This window comes from Lutjanus erythropterus, chromosome 15 (assembly GCF_056507025.1).
Source record: "Lutjanus erythropterus isolate fLutEry1 chromosome 15, fLutEry1.hap2, whole genome shotgun sequence".
Classification (NCBI taxonomy): domain Eukaryota; kingdom Metazoa; phylum Chordata; class Actinopteri; order Lutjaniformes; family Lutjanidae; genus Lutjanus; species Lutjanus erythropterus.
In genome coordinates, this window is record NC_139331.1 from 37,387,108 (window position 1) to 37,402,735 (window position 15,628).

Genomic DNA, 15,628 nt, shown 5'->3' on the forward strand with positions numbered 1-15,628 from the left:
GAATGTATGTATGTGTGTATTTACAATGTTAGTTATTTTTGTTTGTATGTATGTATGATGGTATGAATATATGGAAATATGTTTGAAGGTATGTATGTATGTATGTACCATTTTATTTCTTCATGTTTATATGTGTGTATGATGTGTGTATAAATGAAAGCATGTATGTATGAAGGTACGTTGGACGATATGTATGTATGTATTATGGTATGTATACATGATGAAATGTATGCACGTATGAAGGTATGTTTGATGATATGTATGTATGCATGATAGTATGTATACATGTATGAACATATGTATGTATGATGGTATATATGTATGTATGTATGTATGTAGGTACATATGTATGATGGTATATATGCATGACAGTATGCATGTATGTATGAAAGAATGTGTGAAAGTGTGTTATATAAGATATCTGTGTGTAATGGTATGTATCAATTATTTATGTATGTATGATGGTATGTATGTATGAAGGGATGTATGTATGTATGTATGTATGAAGGTATGTACGTACGTATGATGCATGCATTTATGAAAGTACGTATGAAAATATTTTGAATATATGTATCTATGTTTGCACGATGGTATGTATGTATGATTTATCTATGTAGGTTTGACAGTATATTTGAAGGTATATATGTATGATGGTGTATATATGCATGAAGGTATGTATGTATGTATGATGGTATGTAGATACAATGGTTTGTATGCATGAAAGTATGTATATATGTATGTACATATGTATGTATTTACGTACATATGTATAATGAGGTACACATATATACATACATACATACATTATTCATACATAAAACGATAAATTCATACCATCTTACATACATACATACATATATTCAAAAATACATTCATACATACATACATGCCTTCATGCATACTATCATACATACATATACATTCATACATACTATCATACATACCTTCATACATACATACATACCTTCATACATACATACATAGATATCTTAATACATACATACATACCTTCATGTATACACACCATCATACATACATATAAACATGAAGAAATAACATGGTACATACATACATACATACATACCTTCAAACATTTTTCCATACATTCATACCATCATACATACATAGAAACATGAATAAATGACATTATACATACACACATACATACATTCAATCATACTTTCATGCATACATACTTAGTTTCAAATAAATTTTCATACATACATGACATCATACATACATGCCTTCATACATACATAGATACCTTCATACATACATATATACATACAGAAATACCATCGTACATAGCTTCACACATTCTGTCATACATACATACCATCAGACATACATACATACATACATATACATACCCTCATATATACAGTCATACATACTTACATATCTTCTAACATATATACCTACATACATACATCATTCATACATATAAAGATGAATACATACCATCTTACATACATATATTCAAAAATACTTTCATACATACCTACTTTCAAACGTTCTTTCATACGTACATACATGCCTTCTGCATACCATCATACATACATATACATTCGTACATACATCATACATACCTTCACACATTCTTTCACACATACCTTCATACATACATTATTCATAGTGTCATAGTGTCATACATACATACTATCATACATATATGATATATACATATCTTCATACATACCTTCATATGTATGTATGTACATACATATATACATACCTTCAAACATAAATAAATACATTTCCATACATGCATATATATACATATATACCATCATATCTACATAACCTCATACCTACATACATACCATCATACATACCTGCACATGACGACTGGGTCAGATCTCCAGAACTGCAGCTCTTGTGGGGTGTTCCTGGTCTGCAGTGGTCAGTATCTATCAAAGGTGGTCCAAGGGAGGAACAGTGGTGAATCGGTGACAGGATCACGGGCGACCAAGACTCACCGATGCACGTGGGGAGTGAAGGCTGGTCCATGTGGTCCGATCCAACAGACGAGCTACAGTTGCTCAAATTGTTGAAGAAGTTACTGCTGGTTGATAGAAAGGTGTCAGAATACACAGTGCATCAGTTTGTTGTGTATGGAGCTGCAGACCAGTCAGGGTGTCCATGTTGACCCCTGTGCACCGACGAACGCACCAACAATGGACACATGAGCATCAGAACTGGACCACGGAGCAACGGAAGAAGGTGGCCTGGTCTGATGAATCACGCTTTCTTTTACATCACGTGGACAATCACACATATGGATAGGTGTGTGTGCGTCACTTACCTGGGGAACACATGGCACCAGGATGCACTATGGGAAGAAGGCGAGCCGGCGGAGGCAGTATGATGCTTTGGACAATGTTCTGCTGGGAAACCTTGGGTCCTCCCATCCATGTGGATGTTACTTTGACATGTACCACCTACCTAAGCATTGTTGCAGACCATGAACACCCTTTCATGGAAACAGTGTTCCCTGATGGCTGTGGACTCTTTCAGCAGGATGATGCTCCGTGCCACAAAGCAAAAATGGTTCAGGAATGGTTTGAGGAGCACAACAACGAGTTTGAGGTGTTGACTTGGCCTCTAAATTCCCCAGATCTTAATCCAATCAAGCATCTGTGGGACGTGCTGGACAAACAAGTCCGATCCAAGGAGGCCCCACCTCACAACTTACAGGACTTAAAGGGTCTGCTGCTAACATCTTGGTGTCAGATACCACAGCAGACCTTCAGGGGTCTAGTGGAGTCCATGCCTCGATGGATCAGGGCTGTTTTATTAATGTGAAATACACCATTTACAGAATGTGGATGTTGTTGTTTTGTTAAAGGTTCCAAACGGTACACTGATTAAATGTTCTCTCAAAAAAAAAAAAAAAAAAATTAAAGCTGTTTGCAAATTTGCTCCTTTTATGTTAATCTGTCACTGTCTCATCCAGCCACTGATGTCCAGTCATTAGTAAACTGACCCTGAAAAACAGGAATATGAATCTTTGAACCGTTTTGATGTTGACCTTTAAATACAGACTCTGTTGTCAGGTGGTGACTTTGTATGTTTGTTCTTTAAAAAAAAAAAAAAAAAAAAAAAAAAAAAAAAAAAAAAAACACCAACAGAACCTCAAACACATGAAATCACTTCTCATAACTTACTAAAGATATAAGAGTGGATTAAATTCAAGTTTTACCTTCGATTCCTCAGTTTCTAATGTAAGACTAACAATGAATAAAAATGAAGATGTAGTCATGTATACTTCAATTTCAGTATCATTTCATCTTTCCAGTTTTTGATACCGGTGTGTTAAAATGTATTTAACAGCTCAATTCTCAGCTGCTTTTGTTAAAAAAAGACAAACTACAGCCAGGTTTACGTTTATGTTTCACTTTAATTACAAAAACAAAAGCCACTAAAACACTCAAACTGTACATAAAACAAAAACTTTATTTACAAACCAGCTGCGGTGCTCTGATCGTCTGTGTAAAAGATAAAAGTCTGAGTTCATCGCAGTAAAACGTTCTGTACAATCAAGTCCATATTGTGATCTTCTGAAGTGCAATCCCAGCATGCACTGGGTGACATCTATCAGTATGAGGTCGATTCGGAGAGTTGAAGTGTTTTCATGTGGACACCAGCGTCGTCCTGCAGTGTCTGTCCTCAGAAGTCGGCGTCCAGCCTGAAGGTGTTGTCTGTGGGACCCGACATGACGCCCATCCTCTGATACTCGCCCACCCGCTTCTCAAAGAAGTTGGTCTTTCCCTCCAGAGAAATGTTCTCCATGAAGTCAAAGGGGTTCTCCACCCGGTAGATCTGCACACATACGGAACTCAAGTCAGTCTCTCATTATCTAGATCTGACATCTGTTTTGTTTCCTCAAAACCTCTAAACAAAGAACTGAACTAAGGACGCATGATGTGCATCTTTACACAGCTCAAAATGATCATTTCACATTTTTGTATTTTAAAATTAATTTGTGTATGTGAGCTGTAGTCAGTGCACACCTGAGAGTAAAGAGGCTCAGGTGTAGCGATCAAAGATGATTATTATTCAAAACAGGCCTGAAAATTATCAGTCTTTTCCTTAATCAATCTCCTTCATTGGTAAAATCAACCATCAATCAGACTGAGGGGGTTGTTTGGTGAATGTAACATTTTGTCTTTTGTTTCCACAGCTACATGTTCCACGTTCTCTGAAAGCCCTACATACACCCTTAGTAATAACGCTGCTAACTAGAATCAGAACGGGTTCTTTAGCTTGTCCCCATAGTAGAACCATTTTTGGTTCCTGTTGGAACTTTTTATAAAAGTTCCCCTGAAACCCTTTCAGAGCATTCTACCGAGAACCCAACAGAAAGGTTCTCTGGAGGTTCTATCCAGAACTTTTCTACCCGTCTAAGGGTGGCAACAAAAATTTGACCAGCAGGGTTCTACCAAGAACTGTTTTATATGGTGGTACAAGGAACCCTTGATGAAAGAGTTCCTCAAGGATTTCAACAATCCTTAAACAACTCTTTCTTCTAAAAACGGTCCTTTGTAAGACTAAAGGGTCCATTAAGAACTTTTTTCATCCAAAGAACCCTTGAAAAACCCTTTCTTCCAAAAAGGGTTTTTCAGAAGCAAACTGTTCTGAGTGGAACCACAGCCCTTCAAGAAGAACCCTTATTTCTAAGAGTGTAGTCTATGAAATTTATAAAGAGCTACATGTTACAGATGTTTGATAGTAGATCAATTCAGTTCTCAACAACCAATTAATTAAAGCCAAATCCAGTACAACTGAAGTGAACGGTGACCAGTTTTAAAATGTAAAAAAAAAAAAAACAAACACCAAAAAAAAAAGACACAAAATGTCTCCATACTGCCCGTCTGCTGTAATCCAAGTGTCCGTGTCACAACATTAGACTTTGAGCTAAAAAGATGCCATTTACACTTTTTCTTTTTTCACATTTTAAAAGTGGTCACCATTCGATTGTAGTGGATTTTGCTGCATCACTGTTTGCCACTGAAGCTCCAGGAGTGTTTTGTGAACTGAGATCTTCACCCATCCTCACTTCAGCACAGGGGGGAGGAGATACTGAGTGAAATTTCATTTTTGGGTGAACTATTGCTTCAATTATCATCACTGGTTCAAAATCTAACTGCCGTCACCATTACAACAAAAACAAAGAGCAGTTCTGGCTGAAAATGTTTAGTTTAGTTTATACTAAAGTTCACAAAAAAAAAAAAAAAAAAAAAAAAAAAAAAAAAAAAAAAAAAAACAACTTGAAACTTGAGTTCTTTGGCAAAATGCTCTATAAAAAACAAACTAAAATCAAATGGTGAAATATCTGGATAAGCTGATCATATTTCATTCATCTCCACAAAGAAAAAATTTGTCTCATTTTCAGTGTCCTGCACTCAACATCTGTTAAATTTATCAGATTGATCACTACTTGAAAAATAGTTCAAACATATCAACAAAACAAGACATTTGAAGATGTCATCTTGGACTTTCAAAGTAAAGCTGCAACTGATTATCGTCAAGAGATCAATACAGTCGGGGTTTAAAAGGATTCCCACATCCTGCTGCATCGCTGCCCAATTTAAATGCTGATTTAATGTACATGTTCTCAGCTGACTGAAGTCTGACGTGTTCAGGTGACTCATCGCTGGTTGAGAAACTGGAGCGCCTTTTTAAAAAGCAGAAGTGAACGTTTCACTGAACTGAAAAAAACTGAGAACTGTTTCAGAGGAATTAGAGACCAAACCAGTTCAGACGGTCTGTTCAGTCAGGCGTCTGTCTCGTGCTGCTGTTGGTCTGTCAGTGAACCACTTGTCCTCCAATCAGAGCGTCAGCAGCAGCACTCAGCCCCCATCACTGGCTGAGGTCCGTACCCCTGCGCCTCTCATCACCACAGACCTGAACCTCATCCTCACTTACATCATCTGATCCTTAAAGAAATTCTGAATTTGTCCCTTGATCATAATCTACAGACACCACACAGGGTCCAACAGGAGGAGTGTCCAACAGGAGAGTCCAGGTTAAAGTCAAACAAACCAAAATGATCACATGTTGAACCTGCTGATGAAAACCCAGTTTCAGAAAACATACAGAACACGTGAGCTGGAGCTCATCAGGTCTCAGTGTGTAGACTCGTTTGACTTCACTATCACAACGGAGAAAACACTCAAACTGCAGCTTTATGCTGGAAATATACTTGCTTTTAACTACGCGTTTGCATACGCACCCCTACACATCCCTACGCTTCATGGCTGCCTCGCGTATCCTGTGTCCATTTGGAGCGATGGTTGTGCACGTCCTCAGAAATTAATGCTATGCATACGCAAACGCATGGTTAAACAGCAAGTATATCTCCAGCCTTACTGGGAGCACTGGTTTCACTGGGATGTTTACCTTGTTGAAGCCGAGCTCCAGCATCAGTCTGTCAGCTACGAACTCGATGTACTGCTTCATCAGCTCACAGTTCATCCCGATCAGCTTCACCGGCAGAGCCTTCGTCAGGAACTCCTGAACAACAACAAACACACATGTTCAAACCTCTGCACATCTGGCTTCAAACAGTTAAAATACTGATATGACAGCTGAGTTTATCATTAATCAGCCACAAACATCTGAGTGAAAATAAAGATTCATAACTATTAAAAACAGCTCATTGTGTCCAGACTGAAGCTGTGTTCTGGGAGATAAAGGACTGTTTTTATCATCATTAGCAGAGACATTTTGTTAGATTGTTTTATGGTTTGTGGAATTACTTGAGTAATTTCCGTAATAAATATCTGAGCACAAACACGCCCAATTCAACAGCAGAAATCAGGAAAGTGAACAAAAAGTCGTCAGTGGATTCAAATTAAATTCTAATGTTAAGATGTTTATTGTTCTGCACATGAGATCATAAATAACAGTTAGAAGGCTGTGATGTGACGTTCACGATGACCAACCTGCTCGATCTCCACGGCGTTCTTGATGATGCTGGTTACGGTTTCTTTTGACGGCTTCTTCACCAGATGTTTGAACATCAGACACGCAAAGTCACAGTGAAGACCCTGAAACACAGAGAGAGACACACTGTTAACACACTGAAACACACACACACACACACAGTTACTGACAGTATCACACGGAGCTGATCAGCGATCAATAATCACCTCATCTCTGCTGATGAGCTCGTTGGAGAAGGTCAGGCCAGGCATCAGGCCTCTCTTCTTCAGCCAGAAGATGGCAGCGAAGGAACCAGAGAAGAAGATTCCCTCCACGGCGGCGAAGGCCACCACACGTTCTCCTGGAGGAACCACAGAGTCACACCGTCAACACCCAATACAAGACCAATATACCCAATACAAGATCAATATTAGAGCTGACGAGCGGGAACACGGAGGTCAGGTGTTTACCGTAGTTGGCGTTCTTGTTGCCGATCCAGTTGAGCGCCCAGTCGGCCTTCTTCTTCACACACGGCAGAGTCTCGATGGCGTTGAACAGGTATTCTCTGAGGGTCAGTGAACACAACACCAGTCACACACCAGTACAGACCAGTAAGAGTCCAGTAAACCAGTGTCCCAGTCCAGTGTCTCACCTCTCTTTGGGCTCTCTGATGTAGGTGTCGATCAGGAGGCTGTACATCTCTGAGTGGATGTTCTCCATGGCGATCTGGAAACCATAGAAACACCTGGCCTCCGTCACCTGAACCTCCTGAGTGAAACGCTCCACCTGGTGGACACACAGAGAACGACAGGCGGAAACTGATCAGAGCAGATTCATTTAAGTTGGATGAAAACAAAAACAGGATTAAAACAATTATCTGATGATTGGCCTGATCAGCTGCTGCCAGTAATCAATACACACATTATTAAACCACTGATCAAATCAATAACAGCAGACAAACTGATCAGACTGTAGCGGTTTCCTCAAGTTTCAGTCGTGGTGATAAAATAAACATCCCTGTACCAAACTCCCTTTAAAAAATACGACATTTTAACAAATCATCGGTGTCCATAAAAACACGTAACCATAGAAACACAAGATCAAAGACGTCACATGTCGACAGTCTTCTGATTAATTCAGCTTCAATATAATCAATAAAGATTAGCTGTATTTCTGATCACCGACTCGAGTGACGCAAGTTCAATCTAAAGAACATCAGAACCCGCAGCCGTTCCTCACCAGGTTCTCGTTGACGATGCCGTCGCTGGCAGCAAAGAAGGCCAACACGTGAGAGATGAAGTACCGCTCCTCGTCCTTCAGAGACTCCCAGTGCTGCAGGTCCTTGGACAGATCCACCTGAAGACACAGAGGAGACGTTCATATCCCATCAGCACCTCGTCTGATCATGTGATCATGTTTCATTCATCACAGCACATTTTAACACGTTCAGAAACATTTTACATTTAGAAACTCAACACTTCCTGGTAGATTTTTAAAATCCAGCTGTTAACATGTGGTGCAGTCGGAGCAGAGAGACGAAACCAAAAACTCAGGATACGATATTTATTATGATTGAAAAATGACGACTCCAGAGTCACAGCATTTCTATAGTTTTCCTTTTGTCTTCAAGTGCTTCTGCTTTTCTTTAATAAAACAAAAGTATCAGCTGTGACGTCAAGATGTGCAAAAAAATTGACATGAATAGTTTTTGATAATGAAGGTTTGAATTGTGTACGACTGCAGAAAAAAAAACTACAGCAGTCCTTTTGTAAAATAATCATGTCACAGTAATGTTGAGACCTTTTTTTTAATCATGATATAAAATTCTGTGTTTTATATTAGTATATATCAGGCTGGTGTCTCTTTACCTCCTCTGCGGTCCAGAAAGACGCCTCCGCCTTCTTGTACATCTGCCAGATGTCGTGGTACTGGATGGGGAAGATGACAAAGCGACGAGGGTTCTCCTTCAGCAGAGGCTCCTCCTCCTCACTGCTGCTCTTCTTCACAACTTTGGACTGAAACACAAGAAACACACACATCAGTACACATTTTACACACAGTTAGAGCTGCAATGATTAATGGGCGCACCACTGAAATTGATTATTAATCATTAATTAATTGATTAGTCACCAACTATTTTGGCAATCAATTAATCGTTTGAGTAATTTTTTTTTAAGGACAAAGTCAAAATTCTGTTTCTCTCCGACAGTAAACTGAATATCTTTGAGTTGTGGACAAAGTGAGACATTTGAGGACGTCATCTTGGACTTTGATCAACATTTTTCTGAACCAAACTACCAACACATTAAGTGAGAAAATAATTATTACTTGCAGCTCTAGAAATCCTACATCACACTCAACAATTTCACCATATTTCATATTGAGGTAATCCAAAACTAACAGTGTAATCCAAGTTACATTACTTTAACATGTGATAACTGGATTACATTAGTGATTACATATTTAAAGTAATCCTCCCAACCCTGCAAATGACTTTAACTGTGCATCATGCTGATGTTGTGTCTGATGGATCCAGATGTTAAAGATAAAATCACATTTACTGAAGCTCACGTTTAAAGCAGGAAGATGACGTCAAGAATCTAAACACTAACAGTTATGAACACGTCACAGGATGAAGTTTATAACGTTCAACATTTTGCGTAAAAGTTACTTTAAAAATGCCACAAAGTCACATTAGTGCATAAATACGAGTTAAACACGAATCTGTCAGATATTCTGTCATGAAAGTATCAGGTGATATTAACAGTGACACAGTGACAGCTGATGGTCCATGTTGGCGCCAGAAGTGAACATTTTCGGCGCCACATGAGCTCAAACACCCCAACAGCTCATCACCGACCGGAACATCAACACTGATAATAACGTGTCTGTTACGTGATGAAGGTTTGATCACATCTCATTCACTCACCGCAGGATCAGCGAAGATTTTACGCGCCGTTTTAGACGCCAGGATGCGGCTGTTGTTCAGACTCGGAGGCTGCAAGAGAAACCACCACAGAAGAAGAAATTAACTATCTCCTCAGTCAGCAAAAACACTTTTTATACTGAATCAATAGGTTTGATTAGAGCTGAAATACACGTTTTATCAGAGTCAGACTGAACCGGCTCTGAACCGACTCTTTAATAACGTTAAACTGACACGTTAAACATCAGTTTAACATTTTATCTCTGTCCTAACGTTAAAGTGACAGTTTGTCAGCTTTTCTTTCTGCTCTCACCGTGTTTTCTTTGTCCAGCGCCATCTTGTTCATCTCGCTGCTGAGTGTCTTCTCGTTGTTGACGGACAGAGGAGAGCGGGCAGAAAGCATTTTCACACAAATAAAAGATAAGTTAACGAATAAAAGAGTAAAAAAAAGAAGAAGAAAGCGTAAACTAAGAGCAACGGACCGGACGGGCAGCAGAGACAGACTGAAGCGTCTTCTCTTGTCCGCTCGCCTTTTTATTGAAATCTTGGCGCTAGAACGCAGCGGGCCAATAGGAAAGCAGCTCGTGATGGCTCTTTAAACTGACGCTGCGACGGAGCCAATCGGGTTGCGAGCCGCGCTCACGTGCCGCCTGAACAGCTGCGGGAAATTCAAAAGGCTTTGTCTGTGCAGGGTTACAAAACTGTCCGAAACCGATGTTACAAAACTGTTAAAAATGAGCCTTTACACAACATCTCTCATTTAGACACAAAACACACAGTTATTTTACTTAAACCCCGTTAAACCGAGATCCTAAAACAGAGCAATACAGTTAAAAATAACAGCGAAAAGAAAAAGTGACTTCCGTAATTAAATATTAGCGCCATAACTTTTTCCTTTTATTGAGGACATGAAATCTGAAACAGCCCCAAAGTGATATTATAAAACTGTTAAAAACGACCGTTGCACAATATTTCCAATTTTAACCAGAAATGCATGTTTACTTTACATTAAAAGCCATTAAACTGTCATTCTAAAATTATGCAAACGTGAAAGACTATGTTGAAATCGCAACAAGTAAGGAACAAGTAAGGGTGTTTGCAACATTTGCATTTAAATGAGTCTCGATATGTTAAAATGTCATGTAAACAATAGATCTGCATAGTTAACTATTCATTTTGACACATCGTGTTTCCACTAAAAGTGGACGAACGTGTGTAAACCTTTTGTTGGTATTTCTGTAACCTCCTATTACAACATTTATTTTAGTTTAAATTAACATGTATGTGATTGTGTTTACATTATTTATTTCTGGTATATCTGCTCTGTTTCCCGCTGCCGCCATTTTCGTGTTGTCACTTTGACAAGTTAGCGCCAAAAATCTGTTTAGACACAACGTGTTTTACTACGTCTACATTTATTAGTGTCGTATGTATTTTCAGATATGAGGACTTGAAAAGGCATTAATGTTTTAGCCTTAAAACAACCAAAAAATAGAAAAGAACAAAGGAATACATCCCGGTAATTTAACGGTTTGTTTGCTGCCACTTTGATATGATGAACAAAGATCTAAAGGCTGAATTCTTGTGTTGCGGATGTTTATCTACATGTGTTGTGTTTTTGTACCTTTTATTCGGTCGTGTTAGATTCTGAAGAACAAATAATCGTCTCATTTTCCCTCTAAACCGGCGAAGAGGACTGATCAGCTGTTTCCGGAATGTAGCGCTCTGATTGGCTGCCCGGACAGACAACAACACAGTGTGTAAATGTAGGTCAACTGTAAGAGTCGCCCCCCAGCGGCAGGAATGGATACTGACGCTTATCTCTCATAAACAGGGGGAACATAGAACAAGTCGGGACAAGTTTGGACCTTTCCGTCAGAATGATTAAAAAACGTCTGTCACAAACTGCAACATTATTCATAAAAATAATGATAGAAAGAAGAAAAGGAAAACTAAACTTAATTAGCTGAATTATTTCTTTGACATATTTTTTCAAATATATATTTTTAACACGTTTGTCACATTTTTTTTCTAGCCATTTATTTTAAAAAAAAATGTTTTATTTTTTAATTGTGATATAGCAGTACACATACCAACAATGTAAGAAGAAGAATGCAAGAAACAGATGTGGGTACAAAACAGAACAACACAATAAAATATAGTATGACAGGTAGATTGTAAATATATTCGAACTTCAGATTGGTAAAACGATGGAAGAAGTTCTCAAACCTTTCACTGTAATAAAAGTATTAATACTACAGTGAACAATAACACTGTTACAGGTGAAACTTATTAGTTATTTATGCATTAATGTGTTTCTTCACTTCAATTTTGCAACAGGTAAAGCTAGAGCTAATTTTCATTGCTTTATATTCTGTTGGTTACTGTAGGACAAAACACATGATAATTTATCTATTGATTATGTTTCATATTAAATATGTGAATCTGCAAAATAACTTAAATTATCAAAATAAATGTAGTGGAGTGAAAAGTACCACATTGATTTAAAAACTGTAGTGTGTGCTAAGTATGGAAATACTTAGTACAAGTACCTCACATTTGTATTTCAGTTATGAACTTGAGTAAGTGTAGTTTTATTAAAAAGGATTTTTTTTTTTTAAATAAATAAATAAATAAAAATAAAATAACAGTAGTTACATACAGTACATTTTCAATAAACAATATAATGTCTTAATATGGTACTTATTTTGTCTTTCTCAATCAATTAACTTAATCAGTCCAACTGTCCCGATTCTCAACGTAAATGAGTTAATTATTCTTGTCTTCATCCTCTTTTTACATTCATGTTCATTCTCTTTATACACAAACCAAAAAAAGTTAGGACACTGTGTCAAATGTAAAGATTTGCAAATCTGAGCCGGACAGTAACAAGGTGAAAAAGTGTGCTGCAGTCTGATGAGTCCACATTTCAGGGCCCTGACAGACTGTGACGTCTGTGAAGGCTCCATTAATGCTGAAAGCTACACGCAGGATTTAGAGCAACATATGCTGCCATCTGACGAAGCCAAGACAGTGTGGACGTGTTCCAACAGTGTGGACGTGTTCCAACAGTGTGGACGTGTTCAAACAGTGTGGACGTGTTCCAACAGTGTGTCTTCATAGTAAAAGAGTTCAGGTTCTAGACTGACCTGGACCTGCAGTCCAGACCTGTCTCCCATTGAAAATGTGTGGTGCATTATGAAGCACAAAACAGGACAACAGAGCCTGTGGACTGTTGAGCAGCTGAAGACGTGTACTGTAAATCTAAATAAATCAGCTCGGCTTAAAACAAATTGAACTAATTAGTCACCTCAGTTTCTTAAGTTTATAAACCCAGAAATATTAGGTTTTCAGAGCTTAAATATTTGGATTTCTTGTTACATGTGCTCTTTTATAAGAGCTAAATTAAAACTATTGATTAAGCCAACTTAAATATTTCAGTAAATGCATTTTCAGTCATTGCTTTCATTACAATAAGTTATCAGAACTGAATCAAATTTAAGTATAGAACTCCAGTTTCATGTTGTGCAGTACCACTTCCGGCCTCATGGTGTCAGTGTTGCTCCGTTCTCTCCGCCTCCGCCTCTCTTCTCTTTTTATTTATTTATTTTGATCTTTTTATTCATTTTCTTTGGCTTCTGCTGAATGTCGGTCAGTAAGGCAAGTGGGCGGGCACTTCAGCAGCCAGTGACGCGGGCCTCGTCGTCCTCTCTCATTGGTCACACCCCCTGAGCGCAGGCCGCTGATTGGCTGATCGTTGTTACCGGGTGGTGTGAGGAGAGAGAGAGCGGTTGTATAACACCACACGTAACAGGGTCGCTGTCGTCGAGCAGAAACTTCCCGCTGATATACGGGATAATGTATGTGTTTATATAAGAACCCGCCTTTTTCCACTCAAATTCACGTCTGTGACCTGAATAAACAACAAACTATCGCTAAAAGGAGTTTATTTATCAGAATCAACCAACTTCTGACACACTGCACTGTAAAAATGTGCAATAAAACTGTCCTGTAACTCAACTTTAACCAGCATTTACACTGTTAAAGCTTTTGATTAAACTGTATTTTGTGTTATCTTGAGTATGTATACAGTGTAGAAATACTTTGTTACAAGTAAAAATCCTGCATCGAACGTTTTACATTACAAAAGCAAATAAATAAATCAACCAATCAATCAATAAAATAAAAATAAAACGGTTTAAGTATAAGTACTCATTATTTCTGAATACTTTTACTAAATTATAATTATTGGTGTCTTCATGAGTTCGTCACTTTAATGTTGATCAGTGTTTATCCAAGCCGATAATAATACTAGAGCCCCACCAATACCGGACTCGCGAGGCTGATGCCAGTACTGATATTAAGAAGAAAAAAAATCACTTTATTTTATTGTCATTTTCTTGAATACTGTTTTTATTTTGCTGTCGTGAAGTACTTTGTTACTATGTTTTAAAAGACTCTTTAGAAAATACATTTTATATCTGATTTTATTCCTTGCTATTTTTAATAACTATAAATAAATTTAAAATATATTAATACACTATGAAATTAAATAAATAAAAACAATCTCCATTATGTTTTGTTTAAAAAGAAAAAGTGTTCATGTGGGACAACATGTATGCCAATACCGATATAGACTGATATACCTGCAACAGGCCGATACTGGGCCATTAATATTGGCCAAAACAATGCATCTGTCTGGTTCTAAATAATACATTGTAATAATATTTTGTATTGTTGGATCTGAATCTGTAAAGTAAATCAAGGTATTTAATTCATGTAGTGGAGTTAAATGTGCAGTATTTACCTCTGAGGTGTGGTGCAGTAGAAGTGCAAAGTAGAAGAAAATGGAAACAATGTAGTAATGTACAGGTACCACAATTTCATAAGTGTACTTGAGTAAATATACTTAGTTACTTTCCACCACCATTGACGACATAGTAAGAAATAAAGTACAAATGTATTGTCAGCAAAGTGTACTCAAATCATAATATAAATATCATTATTACTGATGAATTAAGATATAAACAGAACTTTAATTTTAGCAGCTTTAAGTTCGAAACTTTAAAATGTTACAGCTGGTCGAGGAGATTATTTTAAATGCTTTATATATTTCTGGGTTGTATCATCATATTTTTAATTCTAATCTTGTTTTAGTTGTAAAATGTTTAACGGAAAAGTAATCTGCCAGATTTAAAGAGTGGGATTAGTGTCATATAAAAAACTATAAAGTACAGAGTAGATTAAAATGAAGATACAGAAAAGATCAGTACCTGAGAACAGTGTACTTAGTTGCTGTATAATTTGATTCAACATTTTGAGAAATACGTTTATTTGCTTTATTCCCAAACGTGATGCTCAATGTGTGGATAGTTAGCCTAGCTTAGCATAAAACACACAACCCTGCCAATAAAATTAATGTTTGCTACAGATTCAACAAACAAGATAAAACATGTTTATAAGTGAAGTTTAAAGGTGGATATTTGAACTTTGAACAGAGCCAGGCTAGCTGTTTGCACCTGCTTCCAGTCTTTATGCTAAGCTAGGCTAAGCTTGTCCTGACTAATCCATTTTAATGCCACACTCTTAGACAATGTTGAACTATTCCTTTAACTTTCCCTGAGAAAACTGCTATTTGTTATCAACAGATTTAGCAACAAGTAGCATAGCAATTATGCTAATCTCTTGTCCCTGAACAGTTTATGGGGAGTCACGGTGAGTCATGTACACGATTTGCTTCACTTTCAAGTGGTTAAGTGGTGAGAACACGGCTGC

At 37.6% G+C, this 15,628-nt stretch overlaps 1 protein-coding gene and 1 non-coding gene across 2 annotated transcripts; both read right to left on the reverse strand.

Annotated features, from left to right (window-relative positions):
- Positions 1-3,380: 3,380 nt before the first annotated feature.
- Positions 3,381-10,333, reverse strand: LOC146314886 (ribonucleoside-diphosphate reductase subunit M2-like). The gene is made up of 10 exons (XM_084736801.1): positions 10,167-10,333; positions 9,857-9,925; positions 8,796-8,942; positions 8,167-8,283; positions 7,580-7,713; positions 7,398-7,492; positions 7,155-7,288; positions 6,948-7,052; positions 6,403-6,516; positions 3,381-3,822 (listed from the first exon to the last, which is right to left on the reverse strand). Exons 1-10 carry the CDS (start codon positions 10,254-10,256, stop codon positions 3,670-3,672), a joined length of 1,158 nt encoding a protein of 385 aa, XP_084592927.1. The 5' UTR covers positions 10,257-10,333; the 3' UTR covers positions 3,381-3,669.
- LOC146314887 (small nucleolar RNA SNORD94) lies at positions 5,768-5,906 on the reverse strand. The gene has a single exon (XR_014772001.1). It is a non-coding gene; the product is annotated as a small nucleolar RNA SNORD94 (small nucleolar RNA).
- Positions 10,334-15,628: the final 5,295 nt, after the last annotated feature.

Bases quoted from the DNA above. Each gene is read 5' to 3' on its own strand.
- LOC146314886 (XM_084736801.1), bottom strand. From the start codon at position 10,256: ATGCTTTCTGCCCGCTCTCCTCTGTCCGTCAACAACGAGAAGACACTC. The intron at 8,943-9,856 runs GTGAGTGAATGA...CTTGTGTTTCAG, and splicing joins AAATCTTCGCTGATCCTGCG to TCCAAAGTTGTGAAGAAGAG. The intron at 7,289-7,397 runs GTAAACACCTGA...TGGTTCCTCCAG, and splicing joins CAACAAGAACGCCAACTACG to GAGAACGTGTGGTGGCCTTC.